The sequence below is a fragment of the Rhipicephalus microplus genome, chromosome 3 (assembly GCF_043290135.1).
Source record: "Rhipicephalus microplus isolate Deutch F79 chromosome 3, USDA_Rmic, whole genome shotgun sequence".
In the NCBI taxonomy this organism is placed as follows: Eukaryota; Metazoa; Arthropoda; class Arachnida; order Ixodida; family Ixodidae; genus Rhipicephalus; species Rhipicephalus microplus.
The window spans coordinates 12,979,675-13,002,835 of NC_134702.1; the positions used below are offsets into that span (position 1 = coordinate 12,979,675).

Here is a 23,161-nt window from a genome sequence, read left to right on the forward strand (position 1 = left end):
GTCACATCTTATTAAATGTGCCTTCACTACAAAACTGAACATCTTTAACAATACATAGCACACTTCCACAAATTTAATCTGTTCATGGAGGAGCCTTCAATTGAAACTTCTTGTCTCATGCTTTTCCTTTGACATGACTGGTTGCTACCAATAGAAAGAAGTTGCGTACATCGAGTGGTACACCAAGCCTGAATTAGATAAAGCTGATTGTTATAAAAATGACAGAACACAACAGTAATCCTTTCTGTACTGTTTCTAAATAGAACCTGCTTTAGTGCCACCATTGCTGCTCTATTGCAGCATGGTTATCTTGAAGAGCCCCAAGGCCATTAGTGTTTCTCTTTGAAAATTTGTGATAAGTTCTTCCTCGCATAAAAGAAATGGATATGTGAAAAATTTGACTTGTTCATTTTTAAAATAAATTTTGCATATCTCTATGAAATTTATATCCTGAACTATGAATTTTAGGAGTGATTGTAGTGCGACTTATAATTTCTGTGATCTATGTATATGGTAACAGGCCAGCAACATAAGAAGTTGTCACAACTTGCTCTTGCATCCTTGATTTGCTGGGTCTATGGGGCACACAGCCACCACATTACTTTCTCAAGATAGTTCTGACTGTAACCAGGTCAAAAAGACCTAACACTTTGCTTGAATATGCCTGTCATAGCTATGGCCTCAGTAGTCTGCTAGGTGACTTTGAGCAGTATATAGAGCTACTGTTAAGTCAAAGGTGTGTAAAAAGTAGGCTTGCATGGTGGATATAAAGAGGCTGCTTGCAGTGTAATGAGAAGAATCCACAAATGTAAAAGGAAACAGGAACATGATTCATTTTTTTCCCTGGGGGTGCTTTACACAAAAGTGAGCACTAAAACTGGTACGGCATAGCTGTCCACTGTCGGAGACCTATACAACCGCGGGTCCATAGACCAGATGAGTGTACAACTATGGAGCCTGTGCGGTCTTTCAATAATCACTGACACAATGTGTATGTTCAGCAGCCTGCTCTTTTGCGGTCTCGTATCTAGCAATAGTACTGCCATGCTGTTTTTCATCTACATGATCCCATGCAGGTTGCTGCACCGCTTTTACAATGTATAATATTTCTTATTTAACATTGTATTTGGTGTAATAACCTGAATTTTAAAGGTATCGTCACATCCCCCTTTCACGGAAAATGTTCAATGGGTAGTTCTGAGAATCGGGTTATCTTAATTATGAACACACTGTTCCTATTCTTTTGTTGTAGCTTTTGTCAGTTTTTATCCTCACTTAGAACTATATGTTAGCAGGTACAGTCGGACATCTTCGCAGTCTCCTGCTTTGGACAGTCAAGGAACTTGTCAAATTGACATGGGAAGTAATTTGCCAGTCTTGACAGTGTCGTAGCCTTTGTTGGTCACATGTTGATGCTATAAGTATGTAAAGACGGCCATGCAACGTGAGCGGTCTTATAAAGGGCTTCATGCGTCCCGTTGTGAGCTGTCCAACCGGTTGTCTTTGCACGGGCTATATTCAGACATCTGTCCAGGGATAGTCTTTCTTCATTCGGCGAGCTACTTGCGAGAACTTTACATCAATGGGATCGGTCTGGTCGTAGAGCGAAGGAGCCTGGAGAAAAATTCCTGCCGTACCAACAACACATGCAATTGTGAAGAGCCAAAGAAAGAGCCGATCCAGGACCATGGCAACGTACTTCCAATCCTCACGGATCTGCACAGATAGATGCAAGTGTATCAAAGGGGGTTTGGTTTGAATTTCCGGTAAAACAAAAGGCAATGACATCTTAGACTGCAGCATGGAACACTGCAGACTTGATACTCCACTCAAAAAGAGAGGTGCTGCCAGCGGGCAGTGTCTAACAGTCGCACAAAAGCATACTTCTTATTCAGGCTTGTGTGAATAATGAATTTTAGGTCCGAGGCAAATGCGAAGAAAATAGTGATAATGGTCAAATAATTTTCAATCGAATTCAAGTAGTATATGTAACGTAATATAAAGAGAAACAGGCATGTTTGTCATAACCCAACTTTCCTGTACAATAGTAAAAAAAAATTAAACAAGACCTGTGCAAATTTCAATCCCATTCTTTTTGGTTCAAAAAAAGTGGAAACAACTTTGAATAGTAGCAGGATTTGACATTCGGTATAGAATGGATCGAAGTTATAACTTCTAAAATATGTTACGATTTAAAATTTACTATACTTACAGGATATAAGCCGGTATAACAAACAAGCTTTCGAACTTGAAAAATGATGAATTGATGTGACGGTAATATGTTTATATAAGTTTAAAGGGGGGCTTCGCGGTAATGCGGATTTTTTAAGGGGCGAAGTTCCTTAGGTCGTGGGTCATAGCCTCCTCTGTAGTAGTAGTAGTAGTAGTAGTATGTAGCCACCTCTAGTTTATGAGTTGCTCAATAGATGGCGTTGTGTGTATATGTCCTTGAAAATAATATAACTAATATAACTAGATGGAGTTAGTGATTTTCACAGCATATCCACGGAGTGAATCATGATGAGTGGGGCGAAGCGTCCGTCCGTGTGTCCGTCCATGCGTCCGTCCGTTCGTCCACGCGTTATGCTTCTGTTCGTCCATCCGTGAGCCCGTCCGTGCTTCCGTATGTCCGTCCATGCTTCCATGCGTTCAGACGCACGAACGAATGGACACACGGACGGACTGTCGCTTCGGCGCACTCATCATCATTCACTCCGTGAATATGCTGTAATTTTTTTATTGAGTGTTTTCACGGCTTAGCACAAACTTACTGCAGTGAAGTTACACTTACAGTGGCTTACATGCGTACTAGTGTAAACATCTTAAGCCTCTTTCTCCACTCCAGCAGCGAAACGACATTTACAGGAAGGTATATGCGGACTAATTAATACACACCTATTCGTTCATTTTGAATACTTCAAAATTTTCAACAATGTAAATTCGAATCGAAACGCATTCGTATACAGTAATTAATATTTGTTCGAATATTCCAAGCATTCGAATATTTACACAAGTCTACTTTTATTTTAGTGGCTGCCCCAATTCTAGTTGTTCAAGTCGGGCAGGAAAGAATCGAGTTGCATTGAGAGCAGGTAAAGCGCTTCCGGGCAGTTTGCACTAGCTTGTGCAAGCTTGACAAGAGAAGCACAGGCCCTTCGCCGCTCGTACTCCCCGTCGACCGACACGTCTAGCTCCGAAATGCACGGCTTCCTCACCTCTCTCCGTTTCTCTCTTTCTCATTCTTTCTGTGCTATGCTTTCCCCTCTCTTCATCACGCGCACTTCTCTTTCCGACCCCTTGCTGCGTGCGCCTGGATATCAGAGTGGCCAGGAACTCTTCGCCTTCGGATGGAGGTTACCGTTATCGAGAGTACGCGGGTTCGAATGCCGCCTCGTAAATACCATCACGTCTCTCCTCCTTATGCTCACTTCCCTTTCCAACGCCCTGGCTACTCATGATGATGATAGCTTGGGGCAGGTTCGCCGCCTATACAGCGACGCTGTTCAAAGGACCCGTGACACCAAATTTGGAAACTCGAGATGCTTGCGTAGTTTGATAGCATTGCCTATGAGATATTTTAAGTTGGATGGTTTTAAAGTAAGGGTGTCTACTCATCCGAGTATTCTGGTCCAATCGACATTTTCTGTGTTTTGACGACGGCAAGGGCAGCTTCATAAGTTGCAGAGCTGACAAGTTTTGCGGCATCAGAGAACATTTGCCGGGCGCGCACAATAAATATCCCGACTGGAATCCGGTGAAGGCTATCGTTCGTCACCTCTTTTGCTCGGTTGTTATAGTTGCTTTCGAGGTTACGCCAGGAATGCTTTTATTTTAGATTCGGATCATCCCTTACTCGTGGGTATGTCACACGTTAATAGACCTTTACCGAGGTACGTTACTGCGTGACGTCACCGGCGCACTTGCAAGGCGGCGGTTGGCAAAACAAAACTACTAGCTCATGTCCCCGCTCGTTGTTGGTGGCGCTACCTATAACCTGTGTCATATGTGTTCCGTAAAGGGCTTCACCCTATAGTTCTAGATGATGGCGCAGAGTTTTTCAAAGCACTGGAGTTTAGGGACAGAGAAAGCAAAGTATAGTTTAAGCGGGTGGAAATAACTAGAAGGAGATTATCTCATTGGTGGCTAAAATCAAGGCACGAGTGAAAATTAAACCTTTCACTGCAAAGTACCAGTCTTCAACTTCACTATTTAAAAGAAAAAAAAAAGATAAATCTAGTTGTTGGTTCACCAAGTATTACGGCTAAGTGGCGTTAGCCGCAGCTCAATCTAAATGGTACAGCCATATAAATCCATCCATCCATCATTACAGCTATAAGTACAGCCGCCCGTTAAAAAGAGAACACTAACAAATCATCATCATCGTCTGCTACTCTGCGGATGTTTGGATGTTGCTGGAGTAAGAACGCCTGAATTCTGTGCGAACTGTCGGCATATATGTGACTATTTCTTCACTTAGACGACTGGTCAAGTAAGCTATTCAGTGCAGTTAAGTGTTTCTTGCACACTAGTTGACAAACGTGGGAACCCGTAGACTTACATGGTGTAGAAAAGCGTTACCCCTCTGCCATAAGATTCGCACCTTGCGGCAAGTCAGATAATTTGCTGCTAAATGGTTCAGCGTTAGGAATGGATGACATATAGCGATAAGTTATGATGTGGCGCCTCCAACTTCTGCTTGCACGAAACAAGCGCCAAGATAGAATGTTCAACAAGTGCACAACTTGGACAGCAAGCTACACTTACACTTTCGAAGTCGTCATTATTATCAATGTGCTGAGCGATGAACATGGCATTGTGGATTGCTCGTTCGATGTCCCCAGGCGGCTGGTCTCCAACCACGGGGTCTGCTTGGCGCAGCCCTTGCGGCCGTGCCAGTAGCAGCGGCTCCGGCATGATCATAGAATCGTCCACATGCGCGTTGCCTTGGTGCGCCGACTTGGCCGATGACGAGGAAGCTTCGTCCACCTGCGAAACAACAGCGCTGCCCCTTGATGCCATAAAGCAACGCATAGGTACACACATGTGTCGGCCACGCTGCGTTCTGATTCAGCTGAGAACTTACACCCAAATGCAGAAAGGCATAGTAACCACAGCAAAACAAGTGATTGCAAGGCGTCACGCATGGGCAATCTCCCTATTACGTTATTTGTCTGCTTATCCTCCTCAACAAATTGGACAATGAATGCCCCTATAAGGGCCCCCCTCCCCCTTTCCGTATGGAAATTCGTGTCTATGTTTGAGTGCTCTGGATTTACACACACAATATATGTGTGTGTGTATGTGTTTGTATGTATGTATGTATGTATGTATGTATGTATGTATGTATGTATGTATGTATGTATGTATGTATGTATGTATGTATGTATGTATGTATGTATGTATGTATGTATGTATGTATGTATGTATGTATGTATGTATGTATGTATGTATGTGTGTATGTATGTGTGTATATGTATGTGTGTATGTGTATATGTGTATATATATGTGTGTGCGTGCGCGTGCGTGTGTGCGCGCGCATGTGTGTGTGTGTGTGTGTGTGCGCGCGCGCACGTGAACCTTAAGGAAGCAACGACAAGGCGAAGGCAGTGAAATAGTATGAAGATGAGATTAACCAAACTTTCGCTGAGTTAGGGTGTCAATCACTTGCGGAAATGAAATGGAATGTCGAGAAATTCAGCAGCTATAGGCGTTCAATAGAAATTTAATAGCATACACAATCCCATTCTGCGTTGAGCACTCGTAGCTGAATGCTTAACGGAGAAATTGTATGAGCAAGGCTTCTGCTCGCATAGCGTTCGCTTGAAACTGCGGGGCGTCACTCACTTCTATGCGGTACTGCGGCGGGCGCATGAGCAGCAGCCGCGGCATGAGGTGCACGAAGAGTCGGCGCACCCACGGCGCCATGCGGTGGGTCGACGGCGACCGGAAGTGCACGTTGAGCACGGCAATGGTCACCAGTACCGAGACGGTGACCAGTATCATGGTGAACACGAGGTATTTGCCCAGTAGCGGCATGGCCAGCGACGTGGGCGGGATGATCTCGGCCAGCACCAAGAAGAAGAACGTCAGCGACAGCATGATCGAGATCGACAGCGACACCTGCGCATTTAAACAAGTGCGCCTTTTCTACTCCGCGCACTGTTAATCCCGATTACATCTTTAGGGGCGTTCTTAGGTGTCTAGAACTTGCATCTTTACGCCTCATAAAATGGGCATAACACACAGGATTACACAAGCTCTAAGGGCATTTCACAAACATTACGCCCTGAGCAGGCGGCGACTCCGCTCGATCTCGCGGCCAACAGCGCTGTCTGCAGCACCGTCTCCTTCGTTCCACATTGGCATAATTACGTACCGAAGACATCTGATGCAGTAAATGATTTTATATAATGAAGTAGTGCCTGTAATATAACGAAGATGATTCGGCTTTTCGTTGGAATTTGTTGGAATTTGTTGGAATTGTTTGTGTTGTTCGACGATGGTTCAAACATGATTCGATAATGTTTGGTCGTAAGGTGACGTCATCGCAGACACATGCTAACGTAATGTGGATTTCCTAACTTCCAGATTCATTATAGTCAATCGCAAGTATTGCCAATGCATTCAAAATACGTCCACTTTCGATGAAATGTAATGAAGTTATCGGGGGGGACCTTTTCGCCGGAATCTGAAGGCAGGTAGAAGACCAGGACGGATAGGCAGGAGATGCCGACGCAGGGGATGATGAGGTTGACGGTGTAGAAGAGCGTTTTGCGTCGTAGCGTGATGTTGAAGGTGATGTCCGGGTACGGCTGCTCGCAGCACGAGTAAAACTTCTCGCGCCGCATGGCCGGCACGGCCATGATGTCCCACTCGACGCTCAGGTAAAACTCGGTCAGGTCGATGCCCACCGGCACGATGTTTGTGTCTGGAATCTCGCTCACGTGCTTAAGGTCCACCTGGAACGATTATACGGCAGCGTTCAACTGGCAATGGTTGTCTAAATTGGTGTTCAGGCATGCACATGTGCACACGCACAACAGTGAACTCATGCGCGTGTACATATAACATATAATTTTTATTTTCAACTTTCATTGTAAATTTGGTTAGGGACTCGGTAAAAACCATAGTATAACAAACCCGTGGCCATTTATTATTAGTGACCTTTACATAACAGTCAGTTTGGCAGTGAAATCATACAAATAACTGCAGCATCTTGATAAATATCCCAACATAGCGCCAATGAAACACGCAGTAACAACCTATTTACCGGAACAATTTACCGTTGGCCGCCCTGCTGTCGACAGATTCTATTGACGCACATGTTTTCCTGAGGATGTAAAAATGATTTGCAGTTTTATTATCCACTGATCCTTTTTGTTGATTGCTTACTTTCAGTGCCATGTTGCTTTCCCTTTCTTTTGATAAAAAAAATGCGATTCTCGCGATCCCACTTAATTCATCGCTGTTATGATAAGCTTGGTTGCACTATTGTTGTATGTGTGTGATGATTGGATTATTGTATGCTGCGTGATGCTTGGCTTGATTGCCTTACTGCCTGTACCATTCCTGCTTGGGCTCCATGCCTGCAGTATCTTGTAAATAAATAAATAAATAAACACACACAATGTACCACGTATGCGGCATCGCCGACGTTAGACTCACCACAGGAGTCCGCGACCATGAGCGGTGGAATCGTCCCCGTTGACTTCACACGAGAGACGTCCGCCAACGAGCGTGTCCAGCGCCAAACGAGACAGAGTACCTTATATCATGCACGCGCGTATTTTTTCGCTACCAGGGAAGTGCCACGTGCTACCGCGGGAACAGCGTCGTATTTTGCACGGCGGCGAGTACACTGACTATACGCCGAATGATGCGTGGACGCCATGAGATGAAAATGACTTTACAGGGGGTGACAGAACCCAATGAACAAATAAATACGAGCGTGCTCCTTGTTGATCACTGAACGAATATCGACGTTTAACACGATAGTGTTTTATGCCGGGATGCAGAAAGAATTTAGTGACGTATTTCCGTCACGGAAACGACGTCAAAGATACGCAAGATCAGTCGACAAAGAAAGAAATTTCGTCAGCGGGAGTGTAAACCATGACCTCTGGGTCGGCGTCAACAGATGCCGGGCACACTCACTATCCACTGTACCACAATGATACTTTCCACGCTTGTAAAAAATACGCCCTTTATATCTACTACTGTCCTCTAGCAGTGTTCTTGGTAAAATCACGTAAAATGTAGGAATGCATTATGGACGTGCTACCCGCGATAGTTTCTTCAACGCGTCGTTTCTAAGCACCTGTTACAAACATTGCGTTTCCAATAAGAAAAGTGCAATTTTGTCAACGCCTTCACACACCCCCACAAGGCTACTTCACTCCAAGCGTCGGCGTCTGTGACGCTCACCGGCTTCTCCTGGCTTTTACTCCACGCTCCCCCCTTACTCTACATTGATGCCCCGAGAGGCTGCTGTAGATACATGTATAAATAAATGGTTAATAAACAAATTACGATCACCCCGTGAATAATCGTAGCTAGCCAAAGCAAAGGCACGACGCGCGTCGCCTTTCTTTCTGGTAGGGCAGTGGCGTTCAATAACTCCAACATGGCATCGAGTAGGCGACCTTGGCCCAAGTTCCGCGTCCAATCAGTCATGCTCTTCTGGCTGTCTTATCCGCTCTCATTGTTAACTACCACAGCTAACAGAAGCATCTATGGCCAGAAGGCTTCATTTAATCGTAAATGATAGTTTTTAGTCGTCAAGATGGGGATGAGTGGTGGGTGGAAAAACTTTACTGGTTATTCAGGAGAAGGGGTAGAAGGGGAAACAGCGAGAAGGTGGGTCCCTATTCTAGGCCTTCAGGGATCCTCGCTACACGCCCCGCTTGGCCTTTTTGGACCTCTAGCCCTGGCCGAACGAAGTGGGTCTGCCACGGCTCCCTAGAATAAGCCCGTAACCCAGGCGAGTTTGCCTCGTAGGGTCTTGCTGCACATTCTCTGTCCTGTATCTCTAAACGTCAACGTGAATGCATACACGTTAGGTGGTGCTACAGCTTTCAAAAACCGGTAGACATTGCACTAACTCTCTTATAACAATCTACAGTAAATTTTAGACCACTCCTGTGAGGACATGTTTTACTTTGGTCTTTTACCTATCTCCATCACGGAGGGATCAAACATGCTTTTCAAAACTGCAGGTGCGTTTTTCTACACTTCATGTTCACCCAATTAATGGGGCCACCTGTGGTGCTTCAAGTAAAGACAAGTTACTAGTTTTACGTGCTAGGCATTGTCTATTGTGCATGTTTATGCCAAGAAAGCCGAATCTACATTTCTCATGTCATAGCGCACGTAATCTGCGCTTGAGTACGGTTTTCGCAGTGAGTGGCAAGCCGCAATTAGTATAGGGCAAACTGCATAACAGTAAAGCTGGCTTTACAATTATGAAAAAGGTATATCGCAAAACGGAACGCGTTACTTAACCACTGATCTTCATGTTCAGTATGTTTTTTGTTATTGCAATTTCGTATTTACTACCTCCACTTTCGCGACATCCATTCGAAGCTACAGTACGCCGAAATAAATAAATAAAGTAAAATATGCCTGCTCCAGTCACCTGGAATCCATCGTACGTCCAGGATCCGAACTTCATGAAGCAGTCCTGCTTGTCGAACGGGAAGTATTGTACGTCGATTTGGCAGAAGCTCTTGTAAATGGCCGGCGGGTTCCACACCACCCGACCGTCCTCGTGAATTATGGCTTTCGTCATGATGGTCACCTCGTAGTTGCCGTCAGCACTGGGCATTAGCGGCAGACATAAGCCAAGGGTTCACCACACAATACAACGTAGAATTTTTACTTTCAGCATCTCATCCTCATCAGCCTGACTATGCCCAGTGCAGGGCAAGGGCCTCTCCCATGATCCGCTAATCAACCCGGTCTTGTGTTTTCCGTTGCCACGCTACACTTGCGTGCTTTCTAATCTCATCTGTCCACCTAACTTTTGGTCTCCCCCTAACTCACTTGCCTTCTCTAGGAATCCCGTCAGTTACCCTTGATGACCAGTGGTTATCCTACCTACGTGCTATGCCCGGCCCATGTCCATTTATTCTTGATTTCAGCTAAGATATCCTGAACTCCGGTTTGTTCCCTGACCCACTTTGCTCTCTTCTTGTCTCTTAAGGTTACACCAATCATTTTCCTTCCCATCGCTCGCTGCGTCGTCTTCAATTTAAGCTGAATTCTCTTTGGAAGCCTACAGGTTTCCGATCCGTAGGTAAGTACGAGCAAGATGCAGCTGTTGTATACCTTTCTCTTGAGGGTTAGCGGTAGATTACCAATAATGATTTGAAAATGCCTGTCGAATGCTATCCACACCATCCTTATTCTACTAGTTGCTTCACTCCCATGGTTCGGCACTGCGGTTACTTTAGCACTTTTAACCGTTTAATGCCGCACACATTCATTATTTGCAAGATCTTATTTCTTGCGCTATTCAGCTCCAGGGAGGTCGTGACAACAGCAGGGAACTCACGAATGCCGAATAAAGCACAAATTATGTTCTAAAGTTCTTGTACTACAAAATAAAGAAAGAAAAATGTCTCTTGAGCACTGGGAGCATTTGTATAGCGGCTACGAGACGAGACGCAGTTCTCACTTGCTGCATGTCGAAGTACGATGCATGCGCAGAGCTGCGGAAGGCTCAATTGCGAATGATGTGCGACTCACTTGTTGTAGAGAACAATGTCAGGGAGCCAGATTTGTTCTGCAGGTACGTATAGTTCAGTGACTCCGCCGTACTCCTGCGGGTCCCACTTGAGCTTGTGGTCCGACCATTCCTGTGGGAAACAACGAAACAGGGCCTTTATACAACGAGTCTACAGTGCTGAAGAGGTAGAAAAAAATTGGTAACACAGGGTGAAATTATTAGCGCCCTTTATAACATGTTGACGTTATGTTGAATTATTGGCGGACTCACAATAACCTTACATGCACCCGGCGAGCCAGTTTTTCTTAGCGGGCTCAGAAAACTTATGGTTCACTAAGCGTACTTCAACGCCTCCCTAAATTAATATTAGTTCTTTTGTATAGAATCTTCACACTGCAGATAAGCCCGCCATTAACAAAGCAGCGTGTCTTCGCGAATTTCTGGTGCAAGGTGCAAGTTCTACACAAATAAAGTTGAACACGAACGCGAACTATAACGGGAGTATAAAAATTTAAACTGCGATTCTTCTGAGAAAGCTGTGCTGCAACTATTTATTGCTCTCAGTATGTGAAATTGCTACATTCATTCAGAATAAATATGTAAAAGACGGTACAAACAAAAATATAGTCTTTGTACCTAATTTAGCATGACTGCTTTGTGAAACACGATATATTCTCCAAGTCGCGAGTGACTGTTACCGCTATCGTGCATGTCATGCGTTTAAGCTACGTAATGTTGCTTGGTGCTCCATAAATGCTAGAACATGTTATGTGCCATGTACAGCTAGAGTCTTCAGAGCAATAAGAGCAACGTGATTTTCGTACTTACCTGGTTGACCCATACGTTGGTTGTCATAATCTGGTTCTTTAGGTTCTACAAGGAAAGAAAGATGATAATTAAAATGGGAAAAATGATGATCACATTGTGCGAAGCAGCGCAGCAAATAAACAAGTGCTTAATTCACTTCTATATTTTTCGTCACCATCTATAAATTCGTTTATTATTTCCACATTCTTTCGGGGCTTTGACTTGTGTGGAAATTGCGTGACTTGTTTAGAGCATTTTTGTGTAGAGCTGGCTTGTGTGCCGATATAAATTGTGCAGAGCTGATTGACACGTATAATATCATATACAACACTAAACTGGCAGTTAAATAACATTGCTGACACAACCTGCCCTTTGGCAACAGGTTGTGGTAAGCTAGGATGTACAGCCAAGAGTGATAGCGAACGGCATGGTAAACCTTACCGCTTTGTTCACCCCTAGAGCTTAGTCATGTACGAGAGAAGGGAAGATCTGCAAGCACGAGTATAGAACTGTGGCTTCAGCATCTGTCTCTAGCTTATTTTTTTCCTACCTGGCTGCTTCGTTGAGTTTTTTTTTAACGTTACATTGTAGGATTGATGGTACAATAGCTATATACGTTCCCAGGGCATTATGTCTCCACACCTTGAGAACGGGTACAGTTCGCGACATGGTAAAGAACATTTTCGTAACCTCTTATTTGCGCACGCTGTACCCCAGATCCAGCACTTTGTATCATGGACGTCGGCAAGAGGTGCAAAAAGGGGCACTTGCCCTCCCCAAGCCGAAACAACACTCCCCCCATATAAGCTACACCATCGCTTCCCTTCGCCCCAGCTCCGACACAACACGGGTTTGTACACCGCAACAAAGAATTCTTCTGAAGCCTACGGTTCAAAGACGAGTAGGCGTGGTACCCGTCGCGAGACTTACCACATCGATGAGTTGGGAGAGCTTGAGCCCCATGCGCACGGTGAGCCGGTCCGAGTTGTTGCTCACGGGTCGGATGAGCCGGTTGTAGCTGCTCATGAGGTCGTCGTAGAGCCTCTTCGCGTCCGGGTTCCCCAGGCAGCAGCGGGGCGCGCAGAGCGCGAGCAGGGCCGCGACGAGCAGCTCGGCCGGCCCCGCCATGGATGGAGAACCACGTCGGCCGCCGGGGAACGGCCACGACGCCATCGCCGCCCTCTCTCCACGTCTCCATCCACACCATCGATCCGCTGCTCCCGCATATCCCGGCGACGGAGGAGGTGGATGAAGATCCGGGAGAAGAAGGAGAGATAGCCGGTGGCGGCGATCCGTCTTTGGCCGCTGCGAATCTACCGGAAACGTTTAGAAAAGCGTGATGACAGATCGGGCAGACCCGCTTTGAGGGCGCTTGACAGTTGAGTCGAGCACTAGATTATAGCCAGTTACGGCCAACAACAACCAATTGACACCGAAAAAGGTGATGACGCGTGACGAACACTTAGCGAAGTGAAAAAAAAAACAAGAGCAAAATGTTTACAATAAACGCTAAGTAGAGGCTATATCTCAAAAACAAAACATTCTGAGGGAAAACAAATTTGTACATTTACGAAAAAAAAACAATGGTCGACTAATGCCGTCATTTTTGATTGGGGCTGTGTTAAATGTGTTTCAACATGCAGATGCCAATTTACAAAAATGTGCCACTGTTAAAAAAAACGTGAGGGTCATACACTGGTAGTGTCATATATATTTCCGACATTGTTGAGTAATAACTTTAAAAACAAAATGCCCATAACAAAATACCTAAATACAGAAGTGAAAACTGTGGGAATGGACAACTGAGTGCACGACATCCATCAAAGAAGCAAATTTCTGTTTCTCAGTAAACGTTACCTTGGTGTAGCGCCGATCGATTTTAGAGAGTGGAGCATGAAATGCAAAGCAAATAAACAAATGCAGTAATACACCACGAGGCTGGAAGACCGTCCTCACAAGTTTTGCTTTATTGGCGATTTCGCACAACTATGCTCTCCATCTTCATTTAGAGTTTGCACATTTGATAAATGACGCGCGCGAGAGAGCTGCGCGACGTTTACACGTCCTCCCAGGCACACATACAGAGACGCGGAGGGACACGCCTACAAACAGAGGGCAAAGAATGTGGTGTTCCAACACTGCTTCGCAGCCGCCTGCCGGCTTGCCGCAGCGCGGCGCTTCCTCGAGATTGGCCGCTGGCCAAGTCGCTCCCTCACCCTGCGGAAGAGGAGGACTCGTCCGGAGGGAGGATGCGGAGCGCGTCGGAGGAGGGAGGGCGTCGCCGGAGACGACAGCACGCCGGCGGAGCAGCGGACGACGCGGTGGCGGCAACGCCGGCGCGGGGACAGCTTGGCCGCCGGGCGCCCACCAGCGCTCACCAGCAGCGGGCCATGCGGCGAAGCACGTAGGCTGCTGCTGCTGGTGCCATGGGCGAGACACCGTCGAGGACCACAAGCGTGCCGCCGCCTCCGGCCGCTGCGGGCGGCGGGCCGGCATGGCGCCTCCGGCTGTCGGCGCTCATCGTGGCGCTGCTCAGCTGGCGAACGCCGAGCTGCGCGGCTAACGCGGACACCAAGCGCCTGTACCACGACCTCATCAACGGATACAGCTCGCTCATCAGGCCCGTGGGAAACAACTCGGACCGTCTCACGGTCAAGATGGGCCTCCGCCTGTCGCAGCTCATCGACGTGGTGAGCTAGCTGCGCCATCGATCGCCTCTGCAGCGCACGCACTGTAATGTAATCGGCACTGCAAAACGCGCACTGCTGCAAGCTGTTGGCTGGCTCTATAGGCTTACATGCTCGCAAGGGCCGTTCAGCAAACAATTACCAGGACACCCGCCCACTTACGATGGTACTGGGTGCAATACCTATAGCCATTAGGGGATAACATGGAATAGAGAACGCAGACTACACGGCGACAGCTAGCACGTATAAGTGCGCTAAATTAAGTAGGCATCGGCCATTGGTTACTGCCTGCTTGCTTGAGTTGCTAGCGCCCGACTTGGGACTTGGGAAGGAAGAGTTGTTATATAAAGGCGCGAGAAAACATTCATGGCACACATTCATGTTTTTCGTGGAAGCGAAGTCGTTAGGGGGAGGGGAAGGTGCACGATTTTTTTTTAAATGTAAATACCGTTTGCTTTTGGGCTGACGCCTTGTCGGCAGCAGACACAAGTCAGTGAGAACGAAATGATTCCCACATGTGTAATCATTGTTTATAACACAATCAAATGCATATACATATACTGTACCAGGTAAATTAACAAGCCTTGCTTTGTCGTTCATTAATTGGTCATTAGTAGGAGCTCACAGTCGCTCACGAAAAGGTGTGCTTTTGAAAGCTCTGAGATGCCGCCTTGGCTCTTTTCAGAACCTCAAGAATCAGATCATGACAACAAATGTGTGGGTGGAGCAGGTAAGCCATGCTATGTTTTTATTGCTCCTAAAAAACAAAAAGCGAACATCATACTGCTGGCCGCAGAGCTCTCTCCTTAATCATGTAGTACAGTAAAGGAGTGCTTTCTCTGTGGTGATTATTTAGATTGTCATGAGATTAATGGCCAAATTGCTATAATGACAAAACCTTTATTTCGCTTCATGCTTTTTTAGACATCACCGAAACTTACATGGTGTACTAGAGAAGACTAAGAAGATGCTATGGAGGATCCGGAAAAGTGGGTCCGGGCGAAAGCTCAACCAGTACTGTCTCAAGCTGCCCCAATCAATCAATCAATCAATCAATCAATCAATCAATCAATCAATCAATCAATCAATCAATCAATCAATCAATCAATCAATCACTCCTGTTTCTATAAAATCCACGTACGAAAGCATTTGGAAACGCACCGTATAAAGATGCGGCCTTTCACAATTCAACTGGCATCAGCCACCTTAGAGCATGCATTTGTTCTGAAGTGCCTCCATTCGGGTCGCGCTTTCCGTGTAGGAGTGGAACGACTACAAGCTCCGCTGGGACCCAGAAGAGTATGGCGGAGTGACGAAAGTCCACGTACCGGCTGAACAAATATGGCTGCCCGATATTGTTCTTTACAATAAGTGAGTGCCTTCGAAGCTTTTCTTTTCCACAACGAAAACCCTTTGCTACGCAGTGAACAATCTTTGTTTATGCATGCTTATATTTTCAAATCATTTTTTTTCTCATTTTCTGAGCGGAATGCCATAGAATATTTCAAAAAACGAATAGATCTGCATTCAGGAGGTCACAATGAAGCAGTATCTTACGCAGACAATTAAGTAAATATTACTGTATAACGACTCTATTTCTTGTCATGCCAAGATAGCCATTTTCGTCTATGTTTATTTGTTGGTTGTGTTGCTAATCGTTGACGACTTGCCACTTTGACTGAACCGAGGGCTGGCTTGTACAAATTAATTACATTGGTACATTCCAATGTATTTTTGGCGTCTTTTAATATTCTAAAATGCAGACACGACATTACAACAAACCTAATGCGTAACAATTTCGATGATCATTTAATATAGGGATCCTCAGGCATGTTGGTCCCAGGGAATCCACTAAGTTCCATGAAGTGCCATAGAAGTTATATAGAACCTCCGACTTCCTCCTTCCTCCTCGCGCGCTTTCATGCAAACGTTTTTCATTTGGCTCACGCTGCATTCACCTGCAATGAAGTTAAAAGTAAGAGTATGTAAAGAAATGATTAACTCACATGCAACTGAACTCGCCTTCCATGCACCAACAAATCGAGAGGCTCAGTCATATTCGAGGTCGGCCGCATGTCGGCTGCTTTGTTCGGCCGATTCCTGCGCTTATTTTTCGATAGGCTATAGCCTCGATAAATCTTGCTCACAAGCATATTCAGTTGAAAATGGCATCAGCATGTCCACTGCCTTATCTTCGGCACCTACCTTCAAACAGGAGAAGCGAACGTGGGGTTAATATAGGGCCTCCAAGATTCAAACGCAGTAGCTTAACCACGCTGCCCGTTTCTGGAGTCTGGTTGGCTTCAAGCCACTGGCCGGATTTATTGCGCACCTCGCGTGTTTCTGTTATGCAACGAGATGTGCCTATCAACTCTAGGGCGTGATTATTAGTGGTTCCTTAAACCGATCGCACATCGGTTTCACCATCTGAGTGACTTGGCGAGTGGGGAGCCAGGAAAAAAAATTATCAGTGTCCCGTGGTGTACCGAGGAGGGACCCGCCGAACTTCTACGTTCTGCAGAAACCACTTGGAGAAATCATGCTTTAATGTACCGGGCAATAAAAATCAAAAGAGTACGCATCCTGCTTATGTTCCCAACATTACAAATCAAAGCAGTATCGAGCCCTCCACCTGTCATTCAAGCTGGATAGGATATAATATAAAATAAAAAATTGAAATGAGAAGTTGTGTTTCCTGTTTCCAAGGTTGTTCCGAATTGGTTATATAGACTTTATCTTCTCCATTTCCTCACGTGCAGTATAGTACCATGTATATACGTGAAAACATGTGCACGTTTCTAAATTTAAATACGAAAGATGCTTACTGCTGAGTATTGAGCCTTCAATTTTTGTCTTCTGTATAGCCTTGATGATTATTTTTCGTTTCAAAAACCTCAAGTTTATTCACCCGGTTAATTCTACTTGGCGCCTTCTTCCTTTCTTATGGTTAGGCAAGCCCTAATGTTGATGGTTTCATAAGTTGGTACGACAGTAAAAAAAAAACTACAGGATGACTCGAATGAGATTCATCAAATTTCTGGTTTGTCACTTGTTCGTTGAAGTAACTTGTACGCCATAAGACTATTCTGTGTTAGAGCTTTGCACAACTGTCGATGCATTTTGTACGATACCACTTGACTGTTTTGGACACTGCGAGATTGCGGCGCTCGTTCTGATAACGTTTGTGTCGCCACTGTGCACGTTTCCTTGGGCAGTGCTGATGGCAACTACGAGGTAACCATCATGACCAAAGCCATTCTCCATTCGGATGGACTCGTCATCTGGAAACCACCCGCAATCTACAAGAGTTCCTGTGAGATAGACGTGCAATATTTTCCATTTGACCAGCAGACCTGCTTTATGAAGTTTGGATCCTGGACCTACGACGGATACACGGTCAGTGTGTGTATTCAGCGCTATGAACTACAATTACATCTTGCTAATAATACAGAATACGTGTTCGTTTCAGACTTCCCGTAAGTGAGCTCATGGGGCTGATATACGTATGTCATTAGCAGCGTCTCTGAACGAGGCTCAGTCGCTAATTCGAGCACCAAAGAAGTGAAACTGTAGATTTGCACAGATATTAATAAATCTGATAAAGCGCGTCCTCTGGAGATAACTCGAAGGTGAAAGCCACCTTACTTTTTTTCCTTCCGAGTCGACTGTATTGATATCTGAACGATTTGCGCGGCATGCTCTTACACGACAATTGGGAACCGGGGACACCGCGAGCATTCTGTACCGATAGGCCTCCGGGATTGCCACCCCCACCTCCCATGACTATGCGACTACGTCATAAGATGATGTCATGTGACATGACAAGTATCATCTATCTGCGACTCGTATAGCCACCAACTGCCACTGATCGCGTATGACGAGGCACCTAATAAGGTTCTTATATAATAAACAAGAGTCTATGCGCAGGTCGACCTGAAGCACAAGCACCAGCGCGACGATTCCAACGACATCGCGGTGGGCATCGACCTGTCCGAGTTCTACCTGAGCGTCGAGTGGGACATCATGGCGGTGCCCGCGCGGCGCAAGGAGAAGTTCTACTCGTGCTGCGAGGAGCCCTTTCCGGACATCACCTTCAACATCACGCTGCGGCGCAAAACCCTGTTCTACACCGTCAACCTGATCATCCCCTGCGTGGCCATCTCTTTCCTCTCCGTGCTCGTCTTCTACCTGCCCTCGGACTCCGGCGAGAAGGTCTCGCTCTCCATCTCCATCATGCTCTCGCTGGGCGTCTTCTTCCTGCTCCTCTCCGAGATCATCCCGCCCACGTCGCTGGCCGTGCCCCTGCTCGGCAAGTACCTGCTCTTCACCATGGTGCTCGTCTCCCTCTCCGTCTTCGTCACCATCGCCGTGCTCAACGTCAACTTCCGCTCGCCGGCGACGCACAAGATGGCGCCCTGGGTCAAGCACGTCTTCCTCAAGGTCCTGCCCCCCGTTCTCCTCATGAAACGGCCCCAAGACGATGATGACGATGACGATGCCAGTGCCATGGGCTTCGATGCCACGCCGTCCGCCGACAACCGAGCTCCGCCGTCTCCTCCGCCGCCGCCACCACCGCCACCACCGCCGCTACAGGTATATGCAAATTACTGGCACTTCCTTTGCGAGTGTTTTTCTCTGAGACTGCGCATATACGTAACAGACAACCGAGAATCGATGCGCGGTATAGAACGCCCAGCGTCTACACGGTGTGAATTTGCACAAAGATACGTCGAACTGGTACTCTACAATGTCTGAGCCTTAATTCACACAGCATTCCTTGTATAGGTGCCAACTTTTTGTCGCACATATATAGATGTAATAAATAGAACTGCATTTACACAAGTCGACATGGTCGTAAATGGTTTAAATAAACTCGTGCTACGAGTATCTTATCATATAGGAATATGTTTGGAACGAATTGTGTCGAGGCATTCGGGGAATCCAAAGGCACTCTCTTTCTACAGATGATGCAGTGAAGTATATATGACTCCCTGACCACTACGACAATTTTGGCAAGGTGCCCCTAGGTTTCACCCTAATTGCCACAGCGACTTTGCAAGAGAGAAACATTGACAGACACGCATCTTGAACTGGTTGCACTGCTTTCAATTCACGTTCTTTAGACAGTCACTGCATGTTACGTTTGTTAGCGAGTATAGGCGAGCCAGTGAGCAAGTAAAAGAGTTAGCCGTCATATACTGGTGGCGGGCAAATCTGGCTTCAGCAATGGCGGTCAGGCGCCTCCAGTAGCTTAAATTGCGTCATTTGCGATTCAATTGTTTTAACGGGAGCGAAAAGGTGCCCTTCACAGTTTCCATCGTTATTATCCTTTTTGCACGAAATAGCCACAACTGTGGTTCCGAATTGAACATAAAGCGACTAGCCCAGCAACGTGTACTTCTAGATTTGAAAACCCACTGTGCATCTTTTCTCTTCACTTAACCTTAGTCGAAGCCGAGAGGTAAGGAAAGCCATAAAGGTTAACTAGAGGCCCACCTGTGCGCAGGAACTGACATTATGCGCGTACCACTCAGCCGAGCCCCCAGAGAGCGGTGGGGACGACGCCTCCCCACGGGCGTTGCCCTCGCCTCCCGACGGCGGCGCCGACCCTGGATCCCTGCTCGACCAGGACCTGGCCAGGCCCGTCTTCAATGTGCGCTTTATCGCGCAGCACATGGAGAATGCCGACCACTTTGACCAGGTGCGCCTAGTGCTCCATCACTCATAACTCATAAACTCAAATAGATAAGCTCAAATAGATAAACTCAAATAGATAAACTCAAATAGATAAGCTCATACAGATAATCTCATACAGATAAGCTCATACAGATAAGCTCATACAGATAAGCTCATATATATAATCTCATACAGATAAGCTCATATAGATAAGCTCACATAGAAGATAGATAAGCTCAAATATTTACATTCTCCAGGCAAAACAAATCTCCGAACTAACCACGATTGCGTTGCAAAACCATATCGAACCAATACTGACACATTTCGATATTCTTTTTTTTTCAGATGTCATAGAAATGTGGAACAAACTGCCGAACGAAATTGTTGTTTTAGAAGATCTCACTGACTTTGAAATTGCCGTGGAAGCGCATTTACGTGATTGCTATATTAAATTTTTTTTCAGTGCCAAGTGATGTAAGCGACTTCATGTTCATAGCAAATATTTTGAAAAAAAAAAGGACTGTGAAGTCTGAATTGTTCTTGAATTGTTATTTTGAATGTTGAGTTGTTAATTAGGAGAATACCGGCTTTCATTGTGAGTTGTCAAGGTATTAAAAAACTTTATGAACTTTGTATATTCTTTATGTATGTCTTGTCTGTTATGACTCTCTATGAGGGTTGACAATATTTCCAAATAAATAAATAAATAAATAAATAAATAAATAAATAAATAAATAAATAAATAAATAAATAAATAAATAAATAAATAAATAAAGTAAATATCAGAGGATGTCAGTATGCATTGCTTGCCAGAATGAACGGAATTTCTCTGTACTTAGCACCACTTCTTACTCGATTAGTGAGGGGGGGGGGATTCTTCGCCGATGGGAAAGTTTGGAAAGACGGGCATGTTTGAGCGTCTTGCTTTTAGGCGAAGCTTGTATTTCTTGACTCGTCTCGACATCGGTGTCGCTGTCGGCGTACGTGAAAGATTTGACGAGTACGTGCCACTGAGAATGGGCGAGCCGCGCTTGTCACTTCTGAACGATTAAAAATGAAGAAATCTTGTGTGGGTAAAAAAAAAAATCACGTATGTGCCATAGAGTCTGAGCTTAGCCCTCACTACTCGCCCACTAAACTCGGAAAGGCTAACTGTTGGTATGGTTCGTTAATGTCCATGCCATCCAATTCCCGTCACGCAACGCCATGCGAAATAAATAAATAAATAAATAAATAAATAAATAAATAAATAAATAAATAAATAAATAAATAAATAAATAAATAAATAAATAAACGCCAGGCATGCATACACCATGTTCCGCTGACCCCTTTTCCTGATACGGAAATAAGTTCTATTTTTTTTTCCTTTGTGAGGTAGATTATATGGCGGTCGTAGGTAACACATTTCTTAACCACGAACGACAAACCGTCAACAGTGCTTTTTCAGAGTAGGCCTGCGAGGGAACTCGTCTCTTGTATACACAACATTTCGACAGCCGTCGTAGCGGGCATGTTCTCGACCCCCGATTACGCGTTCAATGAAAAGAAGCTCACCTGTTTTTCTTGCGTGCGCGAGCAGGTCATAGAAGACTGGCGTTTCGTGGCCATGGTCCTGGACCGGTTATTCCTGCTGCTGTTCACGTTCACGTGCGTAGTGGGTTCCGCCTGCATCATCCTCGAGGCGCCCTCGCTGTTCGACGACAAGCTCCCGATTGACATACTCATGTCCAAGGTGGCGCCACGTCTGCGGCGCATCCACGACTGAGCCTGCCGCCATCGGTCGGTCGAAGACGCTTCCAGAAGCCCTTCCCGGCATGCCCTCCTCGGCTACCTTCGCTTCGCTCAGCGAGTCGGGACATCGTCAGCCCAATCCTCGATGTGCCGAATATGAGGAGTGTGACGCGAGTGACGGAAAGAGTGTGCGCGGCTGCTGTGACAGAGAGACTCGAGACTTTACTGTTTGTAGTGAGCAGATGTTAAGACGGGTCACGACGGTGACCGAAAAAAAAAAAAGAATACACTCGACGCGTGGCGATACACTCGAGATATTTTGTACGTTCGCCCGCTTCGTAACGCGAGCCCTAGACGAACAAACAAAACATATTTTGCCGGAGAAGCTTTCTCCTCTCGTCTTTCGCTTTTTTTTTCTCTCTCTCTCCTAGGGTTTTTAACGCTCTTTTAACGCGGAGTTACGTTAAATGGCATCGCGGTTTTCGAACAACACCGTCGTCCGCCTCGCGTCGTCTTCGTTTTCGCTTGCCACCTTCCCTTTCCCGTCCTACGCTCAACTAGTGACGTCACTAAAATCCCTAATTTCCCCATCGATTCCCGTTTGCTGATTTCTTTTACGAGTGCGCGAGTTGGCGGGTTGGTACCAACTTCTAAGTTCTCTTTCGTTCATTACACTCAGCCCGATGCTGCCTGTAGGTGCGAGTCTGGAAAAGTGACACATCCGTGTATATCGGTTTTTCCGTTTGTCATCTGTCATGCATTTCGATACAAGCACGACGCGCGCTTAGAGTCTTTAGCCTGAAAAAAACCTTTCATCGTTCGAGTGAAAGTTGTCAGTGCTTGTAGCAAGCTTGATGTGTGTTATACTGTTGATCCTCCCCTTTCACGCCCCCACCGTTTGTGTTTTCATGGACACCCATTGTTTGTGTTTTGTTTGTTTTCGTCAGCGGAGTCGCCTTGTTGTTACGCGTAGGAACGTGCGCCCGTGGGAACCGAGATTCTCGCTGGACTCTTGCCGAACTCAGGTCGCCCATTTGACAGCACGTCTTTATCGTAATGAGGTGAACCGAAATTTCAATGAATTTAGACGGCTAATTATTCTTTCACTACCTATAGGGTGGCGCCAGTTGAAGTCATTAAGCAGGGAATGTGGTTAACCCCGTGAACCACTGCAAATACTGCAACGATTGAAATTAGTAGGCGGAAAAACATCGCAGCTCAAGTACATTAGTCAGATTTGTGTCACCCGTTTCTTCATAAATAAAAGATGTTAAAAATCTGTGAGGCTAATATATAAAAAAAACCTAAGATAGTGTCCTCAAAGTGAAACACAATATCAGTGTAATAACGAGAGGTGGACAACTGTACAAGACGAAAAAACAAAAAAACAAAAACGGGTTATTGGACAACGCTCATTAGATACAACAAATCATGAGGGGCACACGAAAAGCATATTGACTGCGAGCTTTGTTCTGCCACGCGTTTGACCATTCTTAGCGGATACGCAATTGAACGAGGTAACACCCGCCTCGGT

At 45.8% G+C, this 23,161-nt stretch overlaps 2 protein-coding genes across 2 annotated transcripts; one reads left to right on the forward strand and one right to left on the reverse strand.

The window, feature by feature from the left end:
- Positions 1-1,238: 1,238 nt before the first annotated feature.
- On the reverse strand, positions 1,239-12,783 carry LOC119184749 (acetylcholine receptor subunit alpha-like 1). Its single transcript, XM_037434044.2, has 8 exons — positions 12,464-12,783; positions 11,555-11,599; positions 10,747-10,856; positions 9,635-9,815; positions 6,675-6,959; positions 5,845-6,120; positions 4,765-4,986; positions 1,239-1,716 (listed from the first exon to the last, which is right to left on the reverse strand). Exons 1-8 carry the CDS (start codon positions 12,704-12,706, stop codon positions 1,519-1,521), a joined length of 1,560 nt encoding a protein of 519 aa, XP_037289941.2. The 5' UTR covers positions 12,707-12,783; the 3' UTR covers positions 1,239-1,518.
- Positions 12,784-13,767: 984 nt separating this feature from the next.
- On the forward strand, positions 13,768-21,974 carry LOC119184738 (acetylcholine receptor subunit alpha-like 1). Its single transcript, XM_037434035.2, has 7 exons — positions 13,768-14,223; positions 14,906-14,950; positions 15,482-15,591; positions 17,436-17,616; positions 18,148-18,813; positions 19,727-19,921; positions 21,476-21,974. The coding sequence occupies exons 1-7, from the start codon at positions 13,960-13,962 to the stop codon at positions 21,659-21,661; spliced, it is 1,647 nt and encodes a 548-aa protein (XP_037289932.1). The 5' UTR covers positions 13,768-13,959; the 3' UTR covers positions 21,662-21,974.
- The last annotated feature ends 1,187 nt before the right edge of the window (positions 21,975-23,161 follow it).